The 26,744-nt window shown below is 44.7% G+C and overlaps 1 protein-coding gene across 1 annotated transcript in view; it reads left to right on the top strand.

Annotated features, from left to right (window-relative positions):
* CACNA2D3 (calcium voltage-gated channel auxiliary subunit alpha2delta 3) overlaps positions 1–26,744 on the top strand; it is a 774,181-nt gene that overhangs the window by 571,939 nt on the left and 175,498 nt on the right. The window contains exon 17 of the mRNA XM_057555140.1: positions 6,673–6,747. Coding sequence (XP_057411123.1) covers positions 6,673–6,747 — 75 coding nt within the window. The remainder of the gene's footprint in view (positions 1–6,672; positions 6,748–26,744) is intronic.

Here is a 26,744-nt window from a genome sequence, read left to right as displayed (position 1 = left end):
TGTTAGGCAAGATTCTTAAGTTTGACGACAAGGATAGGTCCACCTTTTGACAGAGGGCCAGGGTAAGAGCAAGAGAACAGATCCCCAGGCATCACAGCAAACCCTTATCCAAGCAAGTCAGCTAAATGGATGACTGCAGCCAAATTGATCAGGTCACCCCTCAGAGGGCTGGATGCAAAGTGACAGGTGCAGAAAACACCTATTTAAAAAAGCACCATTTTGTGGTACAAAATGGGATGTCTCAAGGTATAATATTAGCAGATAACATTTGTCCAGTACTCGGTGCTGTGCAAAGAACATTACCCCCATTATGTTGTGAAACCTTCCTCAGGTAAGTGCAGTGCTGTTGTATCCATTCTACTCATAAGGAAACTCAGGTTTGCAGGGCTTATGTGCACAGAGCTCAGGGCTACATAAGTAGGAAGTGGTGAGTGTGATTTGAGCCTAGACCCACATTCTTAGAGCAGATCTAAGCCATTCACATACTACTTCATATACTCTCTGCACCATTATTTACTTAATACTTGACTTGTAAATCAGCCTGAAACTTTCTTCACTTAACTAAATTTTGATAGGAAACACATCATTTCTAAAAAGAAAAGCCAGTGTCAATTTGCATTATAGAAGATAATTGTAAAAAAAATTATAAAAACAAAATAATAGTATTAAATAATTGATTGATTCCAAGGTTCTGAACTTGAAGTCTGTTCTCTCTTTTTCTTTGAAGTTAGTATTGAAGGCAAATGTTAAAGATATACTAATGGAAAGGTTTTTTTGGATATAATTAGAAGGATGGAAGAAATTTTTAAAAGGGCTGACTCTTACTAGTGGTTCTGGCTATAAAGTTTAACACAGGCCCTGTATGCCACCTAAAATCATCTCGCTCTACACTGTTTTTCCTAAGGAAGCAAAATAGGCCATGGGAAAATGATGGAGGGCTGAGGAGTGAGGACCATAGGGGATTGTTCAGACTTGGGGTATGTATCCCTGCCTCCTAGGGCTCCCCTTAGCCCTGGACATCAGCGCCATCACCACCCTCCATAAGCCCATGCTGCACCCTCACCTGTTGGCCCAGGCTTCTCAGAGAACCCAGAAGGTTAAGTTCTTCCCAGCGCTTCCTAGCTGGTCCTTAGCAATGCTCCACTCCTAGAAGAGGAAACTTCTTTAAACAAGCAAGGCATGTCTCTTCCCATATGCTAATTCCATTTAGGTGATCAAATTAGAAAGCTACCTTCATGATAAGAGGAAATGAACTCTAATCTAAAATCAGGTGTCCAGGCTTACAAAAGGTGGCCTCCTTAACAAAAGAACTTTCCTGATTGGGTTTACTGAGATGACAGAAGTCTTCCTACTGTCACCCTGGAGCCCTGACAACCAGGTTCATTCAACAACAAGGCTTTTACAGTTGAAGTTAAGTTTCCAGAGCATGATAGGACATCTGGTTGATCCAAACTCACATAAGCACATGTTGGAAACAGTATAGCTGCCCGAGATGGAAACTCAGGGGATTAGGGAGGTGTTTGAGGCCCCTAAAGATAGTGGACTTTACTTTTATTGAAATCCCCAGACTTAGGTGCCCAGAATTGCTGGCTTACTGTTTAAGGAAGGGCATCCCACCTTCCTTACCACTCTTAATCCTCTTGCACCATATAAGAAGATGTAGAAGCCCATATATAGGGCCACTATTTAATATATGCCCAGTAAATCAAGAAAGTGTGAACATACAGGAACTGATAACAATTACCCTGTGAGTCTGTTTCTCAAAGCTTCCTCTACTAGGCAATGTACTAAGCTCTTTATAGCATTATCTCACTTAATAATAGGTAGACACTGCTATTACCCTTGGCTAAAGAAACAGAGGCTCAGAAGGTTTAAATATCTCGCCAAGTCTCACAACTAGCAATCCAAACTTTTAGCCTTTATTACCCTAGAGCCATTAGGAACAATAAAGGACAATAATAGTAATAGTTTAAGTAATAGTTAAAATATTAAAAATACTATTAGTAGCTAAAATAATACAATAAAGCATTCATTGAACTTTTTACTGTGTGTTTGGTATGGTAAAAGTGCTTTATATCCACTATTCCCACTGAATCCTTATTACACTCCCATGAAGTGGGTACCACTTGGCCCCATTTTTAGATGAGGATACGTGAAATAACTTTCTCAGTATAACTCAGCTAGTAAAAGATAAATGAAACAAAGTATAATAAGGGGATAGAGGAAGATCAGCTACAGAAAATTAACCAGCAGTGTCTGAAATACAGGCACTTCTGTTTTAGGCTTTTCCTAAGGTCTGGGAACGAGAGACCCAGCTATGACATACCTTAATCTAAGTTATCCTTCCTCTGGTTCCCCCAAGAGCCTTGGGAAAAAGGTGTGCATGGCAGACAGAGTGAGCCATGGTTGAACATGGCTCTCTCATCTAGGAGAGGAGAGCTCCAGGGAGCAGAGTGCAAATTACACCTTTTTCTCTTGATTAACACCTTGTAAAGACGAGTCTGCTCTTGGGGTTTTCCCAGAAGATAGAATTCTTTTTTTTCCCTTAGCTTCATAGATTTTCCCACAAGCAATCGGACTTCCTGTACTTTTTATTAAGAATTCCAGACACCCCAGCAATAATTTCCAGACACCACAGCCCCTGTTAATGTAATGAGCCATTTTATAATTGGGTTCACTTCATTAGCCCAAAGTCTCTGCACTTGGAAGGGAAGCACCTCCTTCCCCGGGCTGTTGGATCTTGAGACTCCTGGCCTCCAGAAGAGTATGATTCAGGACGAGGGCCCCTTTGGCAGCCCCAAGTGCTGGAAGGCCTTGTGTCCCATCTGTTCTCTTATTACTCCACGGGACTGCACATTAGAATGGACAGGAAGACTGGTTCTATTTCAGATGAAACAAAAATTAGAGATTTCATCTGTATATTGATTTGGGACCCAAAACAAATGTTGGACATTGCCATACACAAGTTTAAGGTTTCTGAGAGACTCATCCACAGAATGTGTTTTGAGATTTGCTCAGTTTCTGTTCTTACATCTACATTAGGTTATATCCATATGCCATCAACCAACCAACAAAACATTCTGATGTTGTTTTCTCAGACTGTTCTCCTGGGAAGGATGTTAACCAGATAGTTTCTGAATGTCAGAAGACTTTCTCAGGTACAGGCTTGAGGAGGACTGACTATGTACCTCCGATAGCAAATCAGCCTCTACTTTTCAGCTCATGTTCAATATTTACTTTAGCTCAAACTTTAAAGATGAACTAAGTAATATTTGGGTAAAGTAGTGAATGTCTTAAATACATGCAAACCTTAACTGGAGCACCTGTCATGTGTTAGACATTATGCTAGAGACTGGAGAAGTCAGAAATGAGTGAGATGATTCCTTCCCCACAAAGAGCCCATTCTTATGGGGGAGGCGCTGCCTTATCTAGAACAAGGCAGAGGAAAGAAAGACAACCAGCTAGGTTGAGAAGCAGGCAGAAAAGTAAGTGTAGCATTTTCATGTATTAGGGTGAAGGTAATAATGGAAAAAATTCTCAGGGTTTTATGGAGACATGGTATGGAAAGGACGGTGCAACAGGAGAGACCTTTTATAGGAGAAGATCCTGAGGCTGAGCTCATAGCATGGGTGAGAATTAGCTCAGGGGAGATGGGAAGGAGCAGTGCTCTGGGCAGCTCACACTGTGTGAGTAAAAGTCTGAGTAGGGGAAAACAACTGCAGGGGTGGTGGTGTCGCAGTCGTGTGCCCTTGAGAGGCAATGAGTGAAAGAAGGCAGTGCTGGGTAACTAGGTAGGGGCCAGACCCCAGGGAGACTTGATGGCTGGGCCCATGGATTTTATCTTATACATGAAAGAGGTCTTTAGTGGGTTTTACAAAGGGGAGCAACAGAGTCAGAGTTACCTTTGACTTTGATTAATCTGAAGGATGACTTTGTTGGGGCCAAGCTTTGAGGCAGGAAGAGCAGGTAGGACCATTATGGCAATCTGTTATATTAAATCTACATGAATGGTAGGGTGGGGAAGCAAAGTTGAATCTGAGTGATTTCTGGAGGAAAAATTAGTAATTACTTAGGTCAAGAAGTTGGGGATGAAAGAGAAAAAGGAGTTTGCAGCTTGGGAGTCTGGGTGGTTGGTGGTGCCACCGACTGAGAGAGAAGAGCAGGAAGAGCAGCGCTAAGGGAAAGAGCCACCATGCTGGACTGGGTGAGTCTGGGGCGCCCGTGGGATGTCCAGGCAGAGATGGCCGGCACACACTTGGATACTGGGATCTGCCGCTGAGGGGAGAGGCCAAGGCCTGGAGCACAGATCTGGAGATCAACAGCATCCAGGTGGTTAATGAATCATGTTGGGGGAGAGAGAGCTAAAGCAGACAAGGGACACTGGGGACAGAAACTTAGGGAAAATGAATGCTTCCAGGGTGGGTGGAGGATGAGGGTCCTGTGAAAGGGAGGAGACCCGGGAGTGTGGGTCCTGGCAGCTGAGGGACTAGAGAGTGTCAAGGAGGAGGGGGCAGTCGGCTAATACAACCAGGAAGAGAGAGAGCTTTCTATGGGGTTTGGCAGTTAGGAGGCCACTGGCAACTGTAAAGAAAGGAGTTCTGGTGGCATCTTGGTAGGCGAGGGGTCACAGCAGAGGCAGACTCTAGTAGGGTCGGGCATGAGTGAGCAACAAGGAAGCAGAGATGGCAGTTGAACAGTGAGTAGAGGACATTGTGTGGGAAGGTCAGCTCAGTCTCTGCATCCCAGGGAGGAAGTGGAGAGTTTAGGATAGCTTTGTAGGATCTGCACTCAATTCAGTTTCTTTTGTTTCCCTCCTTCCTCCTTTTCTGCTTTCTCCTTTCTCTACCCCTCTTCCCTCCATCCCAGCCACCCCTCCATAACCACATGGTATGACCTTGGCTGTCACAGAACTTATATTCTGGCAGGGAGACAGGCATTAAATAATTAAAGGCCTTGACCGATGCCTTGATTACTTATAGTCAACCTCACAAATAATTGATTATTATCATTTTGACACAAGAAAAGTAGAGGGCATTAGGGGGGCATATGCATGGAGTTTTACCTTCTTTTGAGTATTACTTCCTACAAGCAAACCAAGAAGTGAAGGAATGTAAATTAGAAGGCACTGAATGTATTAGTTGACTATAAAATATTATTTGTTTGGTCTCATTGTGAGTTTGAATTTCTAACCAAATAACCACTTTTACCTTTAATGGAAAAAGTCAAACTCTCTGAGTCTTTTTTGACCCCTGCAGTCCATATTAAACTGGGACATAAATAAAGGTAATTAATGCAGTGTTGAGTGTGTCTGATATTTTTTCCAAGAGACAAGATGAAAGAGACGATATACATCTCAGAGGATAGCTGGTTTATCTTTCACAGCATAATGAAATACACTTTTATCATTAGAATCAAGTAGAATCTTATTAAGACTTGCTTTGCAAGGTAACTCCAGAAGAAAATGCCTGTTGCCCTTGACTACCATGTGCATATTTACTTTATGTAATGCAAGGAAAACTTTTAATTTCTGGTGTTAAATTCTCTGAAGTTAATTTCACATCACCTTGACGTTAAGCTAACAAGCAGACAGGGTCATTCTTGGTTTGTAAACTCTGTTGTCTGGATCATTTAATAGTATCATATTCAAGAATGTGAGCAGCAGAGAATTTCCAAGAAAAGTAACAGTGAGGGCTCAGAACTATGAAATAACTCGTTGGAAAAAAACAGAGGATTTCTTTTTCTTCTCCCCTTTCACTGCTCTGGCAAAAGTGGGTTACATTTTCTTTCTTCAGAGAGAGAGATCAGTATGGGTTCTATGCCAGAGGCCATTTTAATACATGAATGATTTGTAGGTAAATTTATTGTAGCCAATGGGTGCAGTCAACTGTGTAATAGAAATATTGTCAAAAAGCTGGGATTATTATTTAAATAAGTGCAGTGTTAAATTTGATTACATACTTTTTAAAGCTAGTAAAACATTTCATTGCTCTCAAACTATTTCCCGTAGTCCTATTTAGTCAGAAAACATAAATTAAGTGAGGTTCTGCATAGAAAATTACCCAGGCTTTGTGTCGATGGAAGCATGCATGGAAAAGCTTGGCAGCCTCACAATTTAAAGACGAAAGGATATAAAAAGGGTTGGCAGGCTCCTATATAGGCTGGTGGGGACACTTTTATCCTTGAAGAATTATGGAAAATGACTGCCTAGGAGAGTGCATGCTTGCGATGGCCCCTAGGGGTGTGGAATTGTAGGGAGCCTAGATGTGCCTCAGAGGGAGGCCCCTCTTGCCTTGTCTCAGGTAGAGAGAAGACACCCAGGTTGACAGCATTCTGTTCACTTGGACATAGGGCCTCCAGAAACATTAGCCACTTGCTTTTTAAAAACTATAATTGTTTTTGTTTTAAATAAATCAGAGTAAGGGTTTTGGATGCCAACGTGGGTCTGTGACATTTTAAATTGTGCTATTTGCTGAGCTTATCCTGTGACAGGTCTTCATTTCCACCAAATGTCAAGGATCAGCGCCTTGCATTCATTTTAATGAAATATTGTGCTGATAAGGGTTATGAATGCCAAGTTTAAGCTGCAAATTACTGAATGTCGGGCTGCTTTCTGCTTTGTGAATTCACCAGGGAGCAAGCTAATGAAGGTTTCTTTCTCACTTCTTCTTACAGTTAGGGATTCACGGCTATGCCTTTGCAATCACAAATAATGGATATATCCTGACGCATCCAGAACTCAGACCACTGGTAAGAGACATACTTATTTCTGTGTTTATCCCTTTATGATTTTAAAAGATTTTCTTCCGTTCTACAGTAATTACACTTTGCAGTTTTCACTTGAAACGCTCAATTCATAATACCGTCTCTAAAATGTTGTTTTAATAGTTTATAACTAGCATTTTGACATAAAATATGTAAATAATGTAGGGTAAATATATTTACTATCATGGTTTTGTATATAAATCCATATATATCTATATGTACTTATATATTTATTTCACATCTGCCAATATATGGAAAAATTTTAAACTCTGGACAGCTTGAAACCTATCATAATAGATACCTTTATATAGCAAATGGTCTCTAACACTTCAGTCTGAGACCAACTTATTGAAAGTTACATTTGATACAACAGATTAGATCCAAGATCCCTGGAAATTTATTCTGATGGGATTTGCCCCCAAAATACATTACCCAAGCCCAGTGCCTGCTGCCTTGAAGGTATTCAACAGTACCTTTTGTGTTTAATTGAAACAGTTGAGATTTTCTCCTTGTCCTGCCTAAGCTGTATCCAGTAGCATAGTTTGGTGAGCTGACGTGTAAACCATTTTCTTTCAGCATCGTTTTCACTCTCTCTGAAGTGAGTGGGGTTAGGTCAAATCCAGGACGGCCCAGAATATCACGGTCCATTCTGATCCCTGGGGAGAGGCTGCCTGGAGTACTGTGTTGAGGAGGATTCTGAAGGGCAGCCAGGCTTGTCAGATAGGAGGCCCTGGTCCACTGTGGACTCTGGAGGGGCACAGGCAGTGAGTGCACCACATGTTTGCCATCCCTGGACTAGTTATAATGTGTTGAAAAAAGGACATCCCTTTCGGTCTGTGGTTAGCTAATTTTAAAGAAGATATAAAAGTATAAAGAGTAATATAGTAAACTCTGCTTTTGAATGTTAAGAAAGTGTAGTTCATTTCCTATAGCTATACACACACACACGCACGCACGCACGCACATCCACCCCACATGTCTTTTTCCCTTTCATCAAAATTAGAAAAGAGCAGCAGTGCCTGCTATGCAAATGTTTATTGGTGAAACATCGTGGGGACCAGTTTGCTTCTCGCTTGAATCATTGTTTAGAAAAAGTCCATGTTTTAGCTCCATCATCATCCAACTTTGCTCTAATTGCCCTGGTATTAATGGAGTCATGGCCACATCATGTGGATCCCATATGCATGCTTCAGGATGGGACTTAAGGTAATACCTGACTTCAACAATCTTTTTATCAAAAAAGGGTTGAGTTAACTGGTTAACTAATTCCAAACATAACTCAGAATCATTGAAAAGTCTGATTGAAAAAGCTACTAACTTTTTAAGGATATTTAAGTCTAAAAACATATTTAAGTTTAAAAAGCTTAACACATTACCCATTTCTAAGCCTTCCAGTTGGGGTTGCCTGTTGGTGGGTGGTAGGAGTTACGTATTTGGTGTGGCTGAGTATGGGCTCCCAGTGCTTATTTATTCCAAGTTGGAGTGGATCAGAGTAAATGAAACAATCAAACCTGGATCTTCCGCTAGTGAATGAATTAACTTTCTATGTATCAGCTTTTAAAGAAGGAACAAAATGGAACCAGATGTCAGAAGTCACCAAGGTACCTTTCCTTTCTCTATAGCAATGGAAATGAGCAGCTCCCATCTGCACAGTCAACTCACGAAGTCTTTCTGGTCTTTTATATCTCCTGGTCATGCAGCAAATGGTCTGTTTGCAAATAATCCATCTCATGCACTTTCCAGAGCTGTGGCCACTGAGAGGGCAGCCAAAAGGCTCTTATAAAAACAGGCCAACCAGTCAACACTGATCATCTCCTGACAGTGCAAATACTCACAAATACAAGTCATTTCTGTTCTTCTCACTGTTGAAACATTGCACTGAATGATTTCACTGGAAATGGTAGCTAGGGTCAAATTCCCATAAATGGGGTGACCCAAGCAAATGCTGCACATCTCACTTGTGAGAACCCAAGCCCAAACCAGATGAAGCATTTTGCAATTGATCCATGATAAGAACATAAGGAGTGGCCAGGTCAGTGAGCCATCTATCCCATCTATCAGTCTGTGACCCTGAGGCCCTGACATATTTAGAAGAGGTTTGGCGTGATGCCCACCATTGAGGATTACATGAACTAACCCATATGAATGTGATCAGTAGTGAGTGTTGACCCTGCCTTGAGTTTTGCATTTTCTCACTGGGAAAAAGACAGCGGTGAAGTGGAAGGAATTCCACTTCAGCAGTACACAAGTTGTCCTTGATTCCTGGTCCTGCCATATCCCAGCTGTGTGACTTTGGGCAAGTCACACAGCCTCTCTGAGCATCATTTTCTCTTGTAATCTTGCCATAACCAATGTATATAATATTACTGGTTGTCAGTGTAAATGGGATAATGCAAGTAAAGAGCCTTGTGTGACAAAGCAGGCCCCAGGACATTTTGCGGACAGTGGCGGTTATACGGCACCCTGTTTGTGTTTTATTGATTTTATTGAACTATGCCTGGCTGCTATAAGGGTTGGGAGGACATGGTGGTGGTGGATGCTTGGGGGTGGGGGTGGATTTAAAGAACACTTTTTATTATTCAATTGGTTCAGATTATTATGATAAACATTGGTGAGGGATTGTATACACACACAAACAAGTGAATAGATACAGAGTCCTTGGAATCATGCAGTCTGCATGCAGTTCTACTTTGAACCTGGTATCAACTTAGTCTGTGCAACCTCAGCTAAGCCTGTTTATGCCTGCTGTCTCTCCCCCTCCCTCTATCTCTCTGTATCTGTCTGTCTCTCTCTCTCTCTCTCACACACACACACACACACACACACACACACACACCCTCAATTTTCTGGGCCAACTCTGAGCTAGAAGACAAGCAGACAGTAGCTACACTGGGATGTTCTGTGTGAGCCCTACTACGTGAGGAAACTGAAGGGTTTTGTTGTTGTTGCTATTGTTGTCTGTTTGTTTTCAGAGTAGCAATAAGGATATATTAGCAGCTGCAGTAACTGAAGAATGACAGTTAAGAATCAATCCACATGGGGGGAATAACCCCAGCTCTGGCACATACAAGTGGTTTGTTTCTCTCTGTCTTGTTCACGTGAGCAACAAAAGCAGAACGCTTCATCCTTCCTTCTCCCTCACCACCAGCCACTCAGCACAGAGGAGGAACTCAGGAGGGGAATGGATGAAGGGATCCTCCAAAGCCACTGTTCGCTTTTCTCTTACTTTGGGTCCTTCGGGATAATGTAATTGGCGTGCTTCCCCCAGAAACCCGGTGTCTGCACCAGATGTAAATGCACCCGGTCAGACCCTCACGCACGGCTGGGGAGAGCCAGCCGCCAGCAGCTTCCTTGGCCAGCTCGGGCAGGGAATCCTCACTCCAACCTGATTGGCCTTCTCCAAGCCCAGCCATATAATCGAATCCTTGTTACAAATGGATGCTCCCCTCGGTTCTGGCCAAGGCTGCTAGCTTAGCACGGTGGGTGTGAGTGGGAGGTTGTGGCCAGTGCAGAGGATGCAGCAGACTCACTTAAAATAACTCCTATTCCCTCTCCATCTGCCTCTGAGATTGTTTCTGCCCCTGCAGGCAGAGGAAAGAAGTGGGTTTCCTGAAGCACAATACCAGTATTTTTCTTATTTGTCTAATAAAATTTTTCCCCCAAACTTAATATTTGGCTTGATTTTATCCAGTATTTTCTTTCATCTTGTATGATTTGGGTGTGAATCATGAAGTGTCTCCAAAAACAGCTCAGATGTAGGAGCCTTACTCAGCAGACTGGCTTTGGTTTAATTGGCAAAGCTGCTCAAGTAAGACTTTTCTGTTGATACGTGGGCTCTCTGTAGTCTTTGTCCAAGTGTTTCTCAGCCACTCTGTCCTTGCCACCTGCTTGTGACTTCTGGTAGACTAACCGATGTTGATTCAACAAACGTTTACCCTGTTCCCGGTGTACTGGGTCCTGTGTGTTAGACTGGGGGCTGATGGAGCTATCTTAACGTGGGCTGGGGGCCTTATCACGGGTGGGGAATAGGACAGTAGCACAGCAAGAAGGATTCAAGTCAGACCTTGAGGAACGCGTTTTTAGTAGTTATTAAACATCTGGAAGTTTTTTCTTGTTCTCTGCCCCTCTTTAACATTCAGGTTAAAACTATTTCAAAGCATAGTTACTTAGAGTTACTGTCTAAATTGATTCTCCTTGCACTTTATTCTTCCCATGTCTCTGAGAGCTTTATGAATTTTTCTTAAAATGTGGAGCCCCTAATATCTCTTTTTCTTTTGCCGTACAGAGCATTGAGGGAGATAAGACTAGGAAGGGACCACCTTTGCCATGATCTTATTTTCTTTGAGATTTTGGTAATCCATGTGCCCCTCGGTTTTAGAAGAAAGGGACATCTGAGTTGACTGCCTTTCCCAAGGAGGCCTGGAATGTGGGCCTAGTCAGACCACCAAGAGAACACAAAGAAGGCTCCCTTCCGGCAGCCACAGCACAGGCAAGCCTCCACAGAGGAGCCTGGGGCAGGCAAAATCTAGGACTCACTTCCACGAAACCCATGTTGACATTTGCCAAAAGCTGTTTGCTCTGTATCTTCAAGCCCAGAAGATGAGGAAGGATGCTGAAGGGTTTCTATTCTGGATGAAAATTAGCCAGTCACATGGGCCACTGGGTGTAGTGGTGGATGAGATGGAAGTTGGGAACGATGGAGAGAAATCTTCATTCCTTCCCTCAACGTTTGCTAGATGGCCACCATGTTCTAGGGCTGAGCAAGCTGCTTGGAGTGGTTGCAGAGAAGTGCCCCACCTCAGAGAACTCAAAATCAAATAGAATGGATGCGATTTTATATGTAGCGTGTAAGAGTAACCATAGACACAACTAGGGAAGATGCATTTTGTATTTGTTATTGTTGTTGTTGGTCTTAGTCATATTTTTCACATTCGTTGATTCCTTTTTGTGTGGCAGGCACTGTTCAAAGTGTTTTAAGTTCTTAAGGCTTTTAATCATTAACTAATTTAATAGCAAGCCTAGGATGCTGGAGTAGTAGAAAGGCCCAGAGGCTCAAGGGAAGGGTGTGCATGATGGCAGGCCTGGGTGGAAGGTGGGTCTAGAAGGCAGCCTGGAGTCAGATTGTAGACAACTGGGGGTGCCAGGCTGAGGAGCTGGGGTTCTCCATGAGGCAGTGCATATCCCCATGTTACAAACAGGAAGGTGAGGCACCAAGTGATAAGGTGGTAAAATGACTAGAAAGAGCCAGAACCGGAGCCCCCAGATCAGTTTGGATGTGCTAAATTCACTGTGCTACGTTGGTTGGTTCTTCAGGAAATGGGAGGCAAGGTGGCTGGAGGATGGAGTGACCGAGGAGCCTGGTCTTTGCAGCCACATGGATGAATAACAGGGTCATCATCAGGCGATTATAGTGAGAATCTGTCTAGACGAGCGCTGTCCAGGAAGAATGTAATGCAAGCCACAAACATGAGCTGCCTGTGTAAGTTAACATTTTCTAGTAGCTACATCTAAAAAGGAAATAGGTGAAATTAAGTTTAAGGCTATATTTTATTTAACCCAGTATATCCCAAATCACATTATTTCAGCTTACAATCAATATAAAAATTATTAATGAGCTGTTGGCCATTTTTTTCATAGTAATCTTTGAAAGCTGGCATATATTTTACACCCACAGCACATCTCAGTTCCGACATTTGAGGAGCTCAAGAGCCACATGTGGCTTGAGGCTGCCCTATGGAACAAAACAAGTCTAGAGTGTAGCCAGACGTTTTGAACCAGATGTTTTAAACCCAGTCTAGAGTGTAAACAGATGGTAGCACCTCCTCTTTCCTTAAAGTGGATTAGAACAAGCTCCACCACTACCACCAGTCTTTCATCCTGGGAGTCTGTGCAAACAGTCAGGGGCTACGTAGTCTCCTCCATTGTGGCCTCCCAGGCTGTCGGGAGTTGTCTGGAATTCAAGGTCATCGAGTCGATAGTCAGGACAGATTGGCTCTGCCTGTTTCAGCCCCACGGGTTCCCACCTAACCCATGTAGATGCCCTAAACGAAACTGTGCTGCCCAGGCCAGGGGGTGGGAAGACTGAGCTGTCAGGTTATCTACATCAGAATACTCAGACAACAAACCGTTTCTGTTGTCCTGTCAAACTCAGCTTAACTCTTTAACGAGCCCAAGTTCTGCAGATAACAGTCATCTTCCCATTACAGAATTGCCCCACTCCCTCTGGAAGTTAATGTTGTTGCTTTTCCCACAGCCTGAGTTCTGCCTGATGTCACCAGCAAGTCCCTGTGTTACTCCTTGACTGTCCCCGCCCCACTCCAAATGTTGATTCTGTTTCTTTGTTCTCATGGACGCCCAGGCAGTTCATTTTTCTGTGCCCTTTTGCTATTGCACATGGGTTATAGATGGACCCTGGCAGAAGGTCATTGATAACACAGATTGACATGTGAACATGCTAATAAATGTAAATATTCTTATGCCAAAGTCCTCTCATAAGGAATGAAATGAACATTCCTATGGACACATGTAAATATGTTAAATGCTAAGCAGACAGCGCATATCAAACGCCAGTTTAAATGCGAGCTTGAAAGGAAGGACCGCTATCAGAATCTTTGTTGAAGTCCACTGACTTAGTTCAAGCAATGGGCCATGTGAGGAGATTCTGTATCATTCCCAAAAAGTTCAATGTGACGTTTAAATGTGATATTTATATCATGATGCAGATCCTCAATCATGCAAGGACTAGCTTCTATCCCACACATCTAATCGTTTTCTTTTTTGTGTAATTTTTGGACCAGGAATGCCTCAACTAATCTTCCTTCATTTCTTCTTCCCATCCACACCCACTCATTGCAAATGCTATGGGTTCTTTTTAGTTCAACAGGTGTGGGTGTGGCCTCCAGCACTGACTTTTTCTGGACCCCTCCCCATGCCATCCACCCTCATGTCCTATTGGTTCCAAAATGCACCCCAAGTCCACTCCCCTCTGTCACTCTTGACAGGGCCTCTGTCCTGTCTTTCCTGGATGACTTCAGTTCCCTTTGAGCTCTGCTCTGGACACCTATTTTTGTACCCCCCTCACCCCATCCCCCACCCCAGCATTATTCACTCAGCAGTCAGCAGGGGCTTTCACAGGCATCACTCAGATGGTCTGGCTTCCCTTGGCATTTACAGTAAAACCCAAACTCCAGGCCATGATCCCAGCGCCCTGCCAGATCTGGCTTTGCCTCTCTGACCTGCCAGGGTATCCTCCGGCCCTTTTGTCCGTTCCTCAGAAACACCAAGCTCCTTTCTGTTCCAAATCCTTGTGCCTGCTCTTCCCTTTACCTGGAATCTTGTCCCGGATACACCTGTGACTGCCCTGTTCTCAGCTTCCATGTCTCATCTCAGATGTCACCCCCACAGAGAGGCATCCTTGCTCTCTGACCGAAGGAGCCACACATCTCCTCCATCACTCCCCATCACATCCCCTATTTTAGTTTCCTCAGGATCACTTATCACTCTTGGGAAAGGTCTGTATGTTCAGCCTCTCCTGCCCCATCCCTTGTGACTTCCTGTGACTTTGCTGCTGTGTCGAGGGCGTGGTTGGTAAATATTTACTGAGTGATTTTGATGATGTTTGAAGGATGCTGGTGACTAAATATCTGGGTACCAATTTCCTACAATAAATGAGAAGTGCAGGTGTCACATGTTTACTCATCAAATGTTTACTGAGTCCTTGCTACATTGGACGCAAAACTTTAAGCTCATGTGATTGGTCAAGCCCTCCTTTCTTTCCGCCCCTGCCTCTGCCCTCCTGCTGGCCTGCAAACCTTCATCAGATGTTCCTCAAGTCAGGCACTGTGCTAGCTGATGGAGACATAGAAGCAGGTAGAAGAATATCTCTGCCCACAGGGAACTCATTGAGCAAAGCAAGAGTTCTTGATAGCGAGAGAGGCCAAGAAGAGCTATGTGCTTGCAGGGGAAGCATCTGATTTTCTTGAGAAAGGGTGCCCTGAGATGCTGGAGGGCTTCCCAGAGGAGGTGATATGCACACCAACTGCATCCACAGTCCACATTTCTTCCTACTCAGTGGGGGGTCCCACATGCTTCCTGGGATCTCTGTCCTCAGGCTGGACCAGGCACGACTTTTCTCTCTGGTCTCAGAACCATGCATTATGCTGGCCCCAGCCTGTCGTGGTGTAGTGGGTAGGGACCTAGCCTCATTTATAGTCCTTTCTATGGCTCCCAAAGGCTGGAATCCCATCTCAGCCCACTCTCTGTTCAGACTGCTGTGAACTGAACGAGACCGGCCAGTAGGTGGCGCGCGGGCACCGCAATGTGCCTGGTCCCTGAGCACATTCTCAAAACACAGCCCAGGAGACTCCTCTTAACGCCAGGTCTGAATCCATCCCATTTAGTTTAAAAGAAAGAATGAACAGATGCTTAGTAAGTGTGTCTGCTCAGAGGAGTGTGTGCTCGGAGAAAAAATAAACAAGACTGCGTGACCCCCACGTAGCGAGCCTGTTCTTTTTGAAATACATCATTTGGCAAAGGAGAAAACAGAGCCTTGCGTGCTTTCCACTTGATGAAATTGTTGAGGGCAACGGTTGGAACTGCCTGGGTCTGGACACTTGATTGGAAGCATTGCAGCCCTGAGCAGGGAATGCTTACACCTCGTGAGCTTCAGAATTAAGCAGATTAGAGGGGTGCCTGGCTTTCTGTTCTGCAAACCTCAAGAACTCAACAACCTCTTGGTCCCCAAGTTCTGTGGCTGGGTGTGTACATGGACACATAGGACAGAGATGGGGTTTAGCAGAGAGGGGACTAACAGTGACAATGCAGTTGTTACTTAGAGTGTCAAGAACCAGGGTCTGTGCCTACCCCCTTTGTATGTTTTGCCTCTTTAAGTCCTCACAGCATCCTGTGCATTAGTGCTTATTTCAGAGAGATTAACTGATGCCTAGGCCAAGGACTCTGTCAGTCAGAAAGCAAATTTGGCTCAATCTTCAGAGAAAAAAAAAGACAACTATGAACAGTGTCATTTTTCATAAAGTTAAACCTATTCAATTGAACAAACTTCCTTAATTTGAAGCAGTGTTATAAGGTTCTTTTATAAAATGAGAGTTGGGCTAGAGGACTTCCCTTGGCTCCTGTGGGCAGTTTTCCTTTTTGCCTCTGCTCTCTGCCCCCGCACACCACCTGCATGGCACTCAGGGTGGCTCCTTTGCTCTCGGCTATGGATGGAGTTTAGCTAGTGGGGGACACACACTCAGAAGAAATGGAGAGAGGAGAGTGGGGTGGGGTTGTATATTCAGCCTTGTGTCCTCTGGGACTGGCTGCACGAAAGCCACATTAGCCTCCTTTTCTCTGTGGGCTCCTGTGACTGCTCCTTCCTCTGTCCCTTCGTGCAGAGTGGAAGAGAAGGTCCTCACTGCTTCTGGCTTCAGGGTACTGCACCATTTCTTATAGTTTCCTACACCCTACCCCACTGTTCCAATAGCCTCTTTATTAAACCTTCCTTAATTAGGCAGCTTGACTATGCCATGTGCTCCCTGCTGGGCCCCTGACTGATACGAAGGTAAGAACACATGGAAGGTTTGGTCTTCTCAAGTCCTTAGTATGCCAATAAAGAAAGGAAAAAGAAGAAAGGAAAGAGGAAGAATTAAAAGAAAAGGAAAGAGAGAGGAAGGAAGGAAGGAAATAAGGAAGGAAAAGAAAAGACAAGAGCAAAAGGCCCTCTATCAGGTCCTTTATTTATTTATTCATTCATATTAATTAATTCATTAATCTCTCATTGTGGTAGGAGCAGAGAGCTTCCATATACACTTCTAGTAAATTCCTCTTTTGCTCACATGATAAAGAATTGGTATCTGTTGCTTACAACCAGAGCAGCCTGGTTGATATAGTTGTGAAATCCCCAAGTCTGGGAACCATTGCTGGCTGTGGCTCTGACCCCTGCTGTCTACTGCCTCCCTCTCTCCCACTCCCACCCCGCAAAACTTTCCTCTCCACACCACCCTACCCCTTCATCCCACCAGGCTTCTTGCACAGGCCTTTGAGTTTAGGCTCCACACTACATTATAGAAATCCCTTGACACATCTGTCCCCTCACTGCACTGCAAGTAACCTGAAGACACTAATCAGATAGCATTTTATTCACCCTTGCATATCCAGGGCCTGGAGAGATACCTAGCAGATGAAGTGGAATAATAAATAAACAGGAGAGAAGACCCATGTATAGGAAATTGATTACACAATGACACAGTATATTATTAAGTACCAGGGTGGGAATACTGACAAGAAGGAGAATTTATAAAAGGACTTGGTGTCTAGCTGTGGAAGGGGCGGCTAGAGAAGTCTGCAGGGAGTTAGTCTGCATCCTGTAAGCTTCAGTTCACAGTTGGTGATCCAGTCCGGCACATTAGGGAGCAACCAAAGGCTCTTCAGACACCTAGATGTGTAGCTTGCTCCTCCTTGTGTTGCTGTAGCCCACCTTCCCTCCGACTGCTCCTTCCCTCATCTGGCATGTATTTATCGAACACCTCTCCTGTGCCAGGCACTCTTTTAGATGCTGGGGATCAAGTAATAAGACAGATATAATTCCTCCTTCATTTGGTCATGGAGAAGATATGTCTTTTTTAAGCTCATAAGTAAGCAAATAAAAAGTATTACACATTTTGGATAACCTCTCCAAAGGAAACGAGGACCTGAGAAAAAAAAGTAGGGACATGCCCTACCTTTATTTGGATGGTCAAGGAGAACCCTTGTTAGGGATGACATTTTAAGCTGAGCCCTGTAGCCCTGAGGGGGAGAAGAAATTGCTGTGCCAAGAGAGTGGAGACTAATTCAGGCTGAGGGAACTGAGTATGCAAAGAGCCTGAGGCATGGGGAGATTTAAGATGTTGTGTATGCAATCTGGGTAGATTTAGGACAGACTTCCAAAGGACAAGGGAAAGTGCCTTGAGGTTTTATTGATAAATTCCTATTGGAGAACATGCTTAGTGGAGTAGTTCTGTGGATGCCCCACCCATGTCCCCTTGGCCCTCACCTCCGTGGGGGCCAGCCTAGCTTGCGGCTGCCAAAACCCTAGTGAAGACTTTCTCTGACTTCTGGAATTCACTCCTCTCCTGCACGCAGCGGACGAGATGTGCCAAGGAATTAGCATCCTTCCACCAAAGACTGGTGAGCACTCCCACCTCCCAGGTGGGTTCCACACCTGTACCACACTCCTACTCCACACTGGCTCCCAGACCCCTGCACTGGGATTCAGCTTGGGGTGCCCACAGCGCTAACATGCTCGATGATACAACTTGTGTTGGCTGCCTGCCCATCATCTCTGTCTCTGAGTCACTTTGCCATGTCTCTACAGGCATTTCCTGGGAACCCATCCCAAGTAAAAACCTTGCCCTTGAATCCTGGTCTTAGGGTCTGCTTCAGAGGGGACTCAAGCCAAGACACCAGTGGACTGATACGTCTCTGCAAAAACTGATTGCTCTAGACTAGAGCTTCAAATACAGTTCTGTGTGCGTACATACCTTAGCTTTAAAGTGACGGTGTCAGGCACATTTCCCATTTCTGTTTCAGGGCGCTGCATGTGTATTCGCCTCACATTGGCCTGCTTGCGCTGAGAAGCACCAGGGAGTGTTAGCTTTATGCTGTTAATAATGGAGAAGGCACTTTAAGGAAATGTGGTTTAGAGATAGGATTCTCTGCTGCTTTATTGTTTGGCAAAAGGATTTGATGAGGACAAAGCTTTTCTTTTCACTGGACACACTCTGACCTTTGTTTTACTAGATTAATTTCATATCTAGAGTGCCCCATCTTGGATGATGAATTAGCAATAAAAGGCTCATCAAAATGTAATTACAGGCAATGTGTTGAATAATGATCTGTTAAAAATTCCTATAGATTTGTCTGCACCTCCTTCCCCTTGTGGGGGAAATGAGCCTCAGCTGCTAGCTACTAGCCTGGGCTCAGGAATGCAAAGCCTAGCCACATTGTGAGACTGAGATGCGAGAGCTGGCTTCCATCATTGTCCAATGTCATCTAATTGATCAATTGCTTTTCTCCATGTGATGCACATCTTTATATAATTTAAAGGACCATCTCAACGGGGGTAGGAATACACAGGAAGTGGAAGCTCAAGGCAAAGAGAAACCCTCACCTCCTCCATCTGCAGCAGTCTGTTGTAGGGAGAGTTATTAATTAAAATGTTAACTGCCCAGACAATAGCAGGCAGACCAGCATGAAGAATGCTGGGAAGCAAGCATTAAAGCTTTCATAACTATGAATTCCAGGAAAGGTTGTTCCTCCTTAAAATAGGAAAACAGAGCCATCTTCATCTAAGAGGCCAGACTGGCCTGTGAGACTGAGGTTAGGTTTCCTCGAGGAGGAGCTGGACTTGTTTCTCTCCAGAGAGTTGGGAGAAATCTAGCCTCACCCTCAGTGTATTGAGGACCCCTGTAAAACCTACAGCTGGGGCTGACAGCAGAATATTCAAATGATTCAACAGTGTAAACGCCCACCCTCATTTGAATAACTGAAGAATTCAGTCATTTGAATGCCAATGATGATTCCTCTGTGAGTTTACATTTTAGAAAGACAGTGCATCTGAATCCCCATGAGAGCATTAAATTGCTATCTAATTAGCAGTCCCAAATTATATATATTTCAGAGATAATTAAAGGTTTGAAGGCTGTTGGAATAACTGGTTATACATTTAAATGAATCACTAGAAATTTGTTAGTAATGTGTGTGAAGTTTTCTTTTATTTTTTGCTTCCCTCTTTGAAGTTCAATAGACCCAACCTCGAGGGGTTAAGTCTGGTAGCGGTAAGATAAAGGCAGATGTTTTTAATTATTGCAACTCAAACCTCCAAATAATTATAAGCAGCTGTCATTTTTACATAATCCTAAATGATAAGACGCAAAGAATGCAAATAAAAAGGTTGAGAACATGGGCTTTAGGGAACAATCTTTTAATCCCCACCACACCCCTGAACTGACCGTTGCCCTTCATTAAGGAGGTGCCCAAACGATTATGATCTTCACTCAACTTTTGTAATCAGGTGACAGGCCACATGTATTTCTGAACACCTCCCAGGTGCCATTTCCACATTCTCCATGGATATTTTCATAGCAAAGGGAATCACGAATGGATTTGGGATATTGAGGCCAGAAAGCAGTTTGCCTAAGCCAGGCAGGGCTTTTGCTGAAAGCTTTTCTCAGCCTCACTTGCCCCTTTCTCTTTGGGACAGGACCCGGGTGACCACCACCCAGCCCCCCCAGTAGCTGGCATTTCTTTGGTTTGTGGCTGGGGATTTCATAGGATGGAGTGCTTTTGTGCCCCAGCTGGCCAGGGCCAGAAATCCCAAATGACAGGCTGGCCTGCCAGCCTCACCCCAGGGATCTCTGGGTTCAAGTCTGAAATTCGATGCTTTGTGTGCCTGTCTCTCCCTGGAAGGACTGAGACCACCTGAGGAGCAAGTCAAGGGGCATTTAGCATTGTCACAATGGCCTCTTTTTGGACCCAATGACTACAAAACCGAAGTCCCACAGATAAATGCACGCAATTCAACCCATGCAGAGTGGTGGCCAGACTCTGCAGGAAACAAATCTAGAACATCCTCTAAAAGGAACACACATACACACATACAGACACTCCAAATTAAATCAAAAGCCCAAGAACCCTTCTGCTAAGGAATGCTCAAGGCAGATTTTAATAGACAAGGACCCTGCTTGGCAGAAATGTGCCCAAGTAGAAAGACGTGCCCAGTGAGCTAAGCTTAATTTCTTGGAATTGGGAAGGATAAACAGAGGAAAGAGGAGAAAAAATCCTGTGGAGAGTTTATCTTGGACATTCAGAAGCTGACAGGCATCAAAGGGTGCTGTTACCTCTCTCCAGTGAAGAAACGTAAGGATTTCAGAAATGTATCCTGGGTATTAGAATCAGTTAAAATTTTCTAATTCTCCCAGATGCCTGCTTTTCCCCCCACTTTCCCCCAAAAAACCTCCTCTGGAGTTTCTAAGTTTCTAGCTACACTCCAGGAAGAGGGTTTGCGTGTGACTGGGACAGGTAAAGACATTTGTCTGACTCCCAGTACTGCAGCAGGTTTGAGAGTGCTATGGGTTGGATGCCCTTAACTGATGCCTATTTCATCCAGGTTCAAATATAAGTATAAATAGTACGTTCATATATATTTCATGGAAAGATTCCTTTGAGAGTTAATAATTTGAAACTCAGCTCTGCTCAAGGTGGAATTCTAGGCAGCTGGTTGATGACGACTACAGGTCACTTTGCCATGATCCCCTTGCTGTGTCCTCGAAGGACACATCTTAGGCAGGCACCGGGCAGCAAACTCAGGTCCACCTACAGGAGGTTCACCAGTACATGTTTCTCCATGGAGCAGAGCAGTCTCTGAGGCCACATGCCTAGGGTCACCCTCAGCTCTGCTACTATCAGCTGTGTGACCTTGGACAAGTTACTCAACCTCCTTCTAGTCAGTTTCCTCCACTGAAAAATGAGGACAAAAATAGTGCCCACTGCGTGGGATTGTTATGAGGATTAAGTGGGTTCATGTTCACGAAATGCCTAGAATAGGCCAGGCATGTGATTGGTGTTATAACATGTACTTATTAAGTAAGGACCCATCCTAATTTGTTCATTCACTCTGTTTACTCATTCATCAAATATTCATGAAGAAACTACTCTTTGCCAGGCACTCTCCTGGCAATGTAGGTTCAATGCTGAACAAGAAGTAGCCTCTTTCCCAAAGATGCTTGGGACATAGTGGAGGAGATGGGCCAGGAAGCAATGACTTTGCAGTACTGTGTGTTAGTCATGGAGATAGAGCTACCACGGGACGCTGAAGGGGATACAGGAAGGACCTGAACTGACTGCGGACAGGCCAGTGCAGACTTCCCAGAGAAGCTGATGTCTTGGCTGAGTGCTGAGTGGCCGCTTGACTCTGAGTCGGGTTGAAGGGTGTTGGGAGCAGATGGAGTGGCATGTGCAGAGACCTGATGGCAAGAATGACAATGACCCTTCTAGCAGTCAGTGCAGAGCCCTGATGGCAAGAATGACAATGACCCTTCTAGCAGTCAGCGCAGTCTAGCTGGGGAGTATGGGGTGAGAGGCAGGAAGTGGTGAGAGGCCAGAGCAGCAAGCAGAGGCAGGGTGATGGGGATTTGTGGCATTCGGGAACATTGGACATCATCCTATGAGAAGTAACAGGGATTTCAGACTGAGTGGTGATGTGTAATCCGAGTAGGGTTGCTGAAGAATCCCCCTGGCTGGACTTGGGAAAATGGATTGGAGGGTGGAGTCCAGGCGTGGGTGCTTAGGAGACATGCGCCCTCATCAACACCAGTATCATGGTGGCCAACACTAAGGTGATGGCAAGAGGGATGGAGAGATGCAATTCCATTCTAGGAGACACTTAGTAGAAGCAATGGATGTGATAGTTTGATGAGCCTGGCTACTTTGCCTGGCCCATTGGCCTCTTTCTTTATTATACTCACCTGTTCCAGCCTTTGCCCATATCTCCATTGTCACAGGCAAATATAAGAAGACTCAGTCAGCCTTGCAGGGGACGTTTGGTTTTCCTATAAGTTATGAATGATATCAGAAGTCTCTTGGGCTTATTCAGACCAGCATGCATTCAGAAACACTTTTTTAAAGATATATCAGTAGAATTGAGAATCATATATAAAAAAAAATCAAAACTAAACATTTTGCCTAGTCACCAGTCCAGAGGGCTGGATGGACCAATGGTTGATGAGACCATTGTGTTTGGTGGTCAGGACATGGCTAGAGCAGAGATCAGGTCAGTGGGAAAAATAGCCACATGCATGTTTATGCTGCAAAGCCCTGTGTCCTCAGGGGAGTGGAGAATGAGGGCTACCTTGAGTAAGAAGGGAAAGAGACTCTAGCTGGGAGGATCAGAGAAACTTCCATGCAAGAGGTGGCCACAAAGATGGATCTCTATATGTCTTTTCCTCCTTCACAAGTATCTTTAAAAATTTTATCAGGAAAAAAGCAAAACAAAATAAAGCTATCCTGCCAAGCAGCTCCCAAAATTGCACACATACACTCATGCATGCATGGGTGATGAAGGCTCAGCAGCGTGATGTAGGATGATACCATTACTGGCATAAGGCATACACCTGAGTCCAGGGTTATGGCAGCTGGCTTGGAAGGAATGGTTCCTTTCCTTCTTTTCTGCATCCCTCTGTTTACTTCACTTGCAAAATCATTGCCAGCTTCCTGCCCTTCATGTCCGTAAGCACAAGGACCTTGAAGTTGAGAGATCTCTCTGTTCCGACTGCCATCCCTCCAACGAGGGATGAGACTAGAGTCCTTTTCGCAGTGATTGAGCTGGGCAGAGGCACTGGGAATGTTACTGAGGGCAGGAGAAAAGCCAGCACCACAGAGAACTCACCCTACAGTGAATAGTTAGCTGCAGCATCATTTGAAGGCTGACACATTACTGTGTTACAGTGCAGGTTGATACTAATTTGTGATTTTACTTGAGTGAATAAGGAAATTCATTGTCTTTGCCATTTCAAAACTGGAATCAGGGCTTCCCTGGCAGCGCAGTGGTTGAGAGTCTGCCTGCCAATGCAGGCGACACGGGTTCGAGCCCTGGTCTGGGAAGATCCCACATGCTGCGGAGCAACTAGGCCCGTGCGCCACAATTACTGAGCCTGCGCGTCTGGAGCCTGTGCTCCGCAACAAGAGAGGCCGCAATAGTGAGAGGCCCGCGCACCGCGATGAAGAGTGGCCCCCGCTTGCCACAACTAGAGAAAGCCCTCGCACAGAAACGAAGACCCAACACAGCCATAAATAAATAAATAAATAAATAAATAAAAATTAAAAAAAAAAAAACTGGAATCAATTTGTGGTGCCTAATTGTACCCCGTGTTCAAAATGGTCTGACAGGTTCCACATACCCAAGAGTCTTTTGATATATAATTAACTTCTCAAAGGAATAATACCAGATAAAGTTCTGTAAATGCAAAAAAAAAAAAAAGTGGCTTGTCAAAAGTCACAGACATACTCTCAAATTATAAAGGTCCTCTTTTTACCCTAGATATTATCTCCTAATGACTCAAGTGGTCTCTGAAAATCTTTCTCTCAAATCGGCTTTGGAACATGGCACATTTCCATGCTAAAGAATTTGATGCAACTTTTTGAAACTTTGAAATTCATTCTGAATGCTGTCTTGCATCTCACCCTTGCCCAGGAAGCTTTGAAGAGCATTCTGTCTCAAAGTGTTGTAACCTATTAGAGTAGCTGTCTCCCAGGCGCCCACATGCATTTTTATTTTGTATGTAGCCTTCAGGTACCCTCTTCTTTCTTCTCTGTGCAGAGGCGGTCTTTCCTTAGCATCACTCTTGCACCTCAGTCAGCAGGTCTGAAGGTGCCTCTCTCCTGTCCCATCAGAGTCCCCGTCCCCTGTCCCTTTGCTATTGCAACAAGTTCTTCCCACCCCAGCCACTCAGCGTGATGTTCATGTTTATGACTAGCTTGCTATTACAAGACAGACTGGCTTTTTGAGAAGGAGAATTTAAATCCAACCTCTGTGTAGTAAACCACATTTGACCTGCAAAAACGATGGTGGTGGGGCTGGCCACCTCCTCCCCACTCACAGCGTGTGTGACTCATTTCCAGCAACTCAGAGGACACTGTTTAAGATAAAGGTCATTCGGATTTTCATAGTGGCCAGTTGTTTTTAAAAAAACCCACCAGAGCTGTTATAGTTTTACAGCAATCAAAAGGATTTTGTAGTCACACTAGGAGAGCATGTAGAACTTTTCGTCTTCGAGACACTTAAAAACATTCATTAATAAGAGCACAGTGCCTTTTAGAAAAAGGGAAAAGCTTCTTGTCTCGGCATGCCCTTGTTGCCTCTCTCCCACCTTCTGACTGCCTTTATACACACCCTCGTGGCCCTGTTTCCCTCTGTGTATCTGGGTGTCTCATCTTCCCATGAACGCAAAGGATTTCAGCTCTGAATACAGATTCATCAGAATTTCTCTCCTGCCGTAGTGCCTATGACATCCAACCATGTGCTTATCTGAGCTGTGGTGGGGTCACACAACCAGAGGGTCACACTTTTGCTGGAAATCCTTTATCAGTGATACCATCAGGTGCTACCAGGCTTCTCTGAGGCCTTGAGTTGGATATTGGTTATCGTGTAAATACATATTGTATGTTAGACATGTGGCATGATCCTTAGCTTACTGTACTCACTCAATATTGTACTTATTCTTAACCTAAAGCTGATTCTTGCACCGCTGGCCATCAAGGTTAGTTTCAAGGCAGCCCCAGTGAGCTGGCTGTTAACAGAGACATGAATGGCTGGTGGGATTTGGTTTCCAAGGCGGTTCTGCCACCATTAACATGCTGGCTACTTGAAGTGCTATCAGCGATTGCCCTGAGTTAGTGAGTTATGAGAAGGGACCAGCTAAGGGAGGCAGTGCAGAGGGTGGTGAAGACTGGAGGCTCAGAAAGCAGGCAGAAGGAAGGAATCAGACTCCAGTGCCTGCTAGCCATGCCACTGCGTGACCGACATCCCTGGGTTCTGCGTCTTTCCCGTCTGTGAAGAATTACTCCTCTCTTGGAGTTGTGAGAATTGCAGGAGATACACACATAGTGCTTAGCACCGTGCCTGGCACAAGAAATACCCTCTTCAAGAAGAATGATAGGGAGTTGAGGGGGAAGCTAGCCAGCAGAAAAAAACAAATTTGCTTTTTTTTTTTTAAAGCAGTCAGTTGGAAAGCAGAACAGATTGGTTGCTACATTTTATAAATTCCTTGCTGGAGAAACAATGAGCTTAGAAAACTGAAAATAGTAACCGCTTCAAATTACTTGCCCTTTGGGAAAGATAGCAGAATGTCGGGTGGCGATCCCTGGGTTGTGGTAGCGAGGGCAATATTTTTTCCATTTCTTGCACTTTTCATTATTTTTCAAATTTTCTAAAATGAGCAGTTGTTACATGTATAACCGGGGTGGGGGGGATCTTAAAAAACTGTAAATGCTTAAACCATTTAGACCATAGCCAGTAGAGCAGGGGCTGATACCACTGAGACTCCCTTTCCCTACGGCCGTCTCCTCTGGGGCAGGACATGCTGTGACAGAGACCTTGATTTGCAAATTCTAGGGGAAGAGACCATCAGTCTGTCACAGGCCCATCTGGCCACCTGGCCTTGGGACCACGTCCTTGTTTGAGACCCTTCCCTTTGACTTTGAGAAGAATGGGCCCCCGAGCCAAGCTGAACTGCCTTTTTAAGGGACTAGAAGTATTAATAAACAGCTGTACTGTTAAGAACCATTTTACCCCATGAACGTCGTCTCTAGGCATGAGCATGCTGACGTGCACTGCCCTGTCTCATCAGTCGGGGCAACATCAGCGCTTACTCGCGCTGTCTGGGTGGCAGGTTGCCCCAGCCCTGTTTGTCAGGACGTCTGCTTTGCTCAACCATTTCTGTGCCCATTTGCTCCTCGTGGCGGCCCTGTGAGCTGAGTGCTCTTACCTCCATCCTGCAGAGGAGCAAGGCAGGCTCAGAGAAGTGCAGGTGAGCCCTGGGCACACAGCCTGTAGGTATAGACCTGATTTGAACCAGAGTTTCCCTCTGGGGCCCTGGCTTTTCCCTGCTCTCCTAACTGGCCTGGTGAATCGTGATCTGCAATTGGAGGGCGGAAGATGGTCCTTCTCAAACAGCTTCTCCATGCTTTCCCGAGGCTCACCTGGGCCTTGCTCAAGGCCTGATAAATAATCGGTGTCCAACAGTATTTTTGGATATGCGTACGGACAAATGATGGAATGAAAGAGTGAAGGGCTGAAGAGCCCAGTGGCCATTAGGTCCTCCTCTTTTGTACATGGAGGAGAGAAGATGTGCCTCCCTTCCTTCTCCTGAAATGGCCACTTCAGCCTCTGAGACAAGAGGAGACCCGGGGCCTCGGAGGAGGTGGTGACGGTATTCACCAGCTGAGGACCG

The sequence above is a fragment of the Balaenoptera acutorostrata genome, chromosome 10 (genome assembly GCF_949987535.1).
Source record: "Balaenoptera acutorostrata chromosome 10, mBalAcu1.1, whole genome shotgun sequence".
Lineage (NCBI taxonomy): Eukaryota > Metazoa > Chordata > Mammalia > Artiodactyla > Balaenopteridae > Balaenoptera > Balaenoptera acutorostrata.
This window is presented reverse-complemented; position numbering and strand designations above follow the sequence as displayed.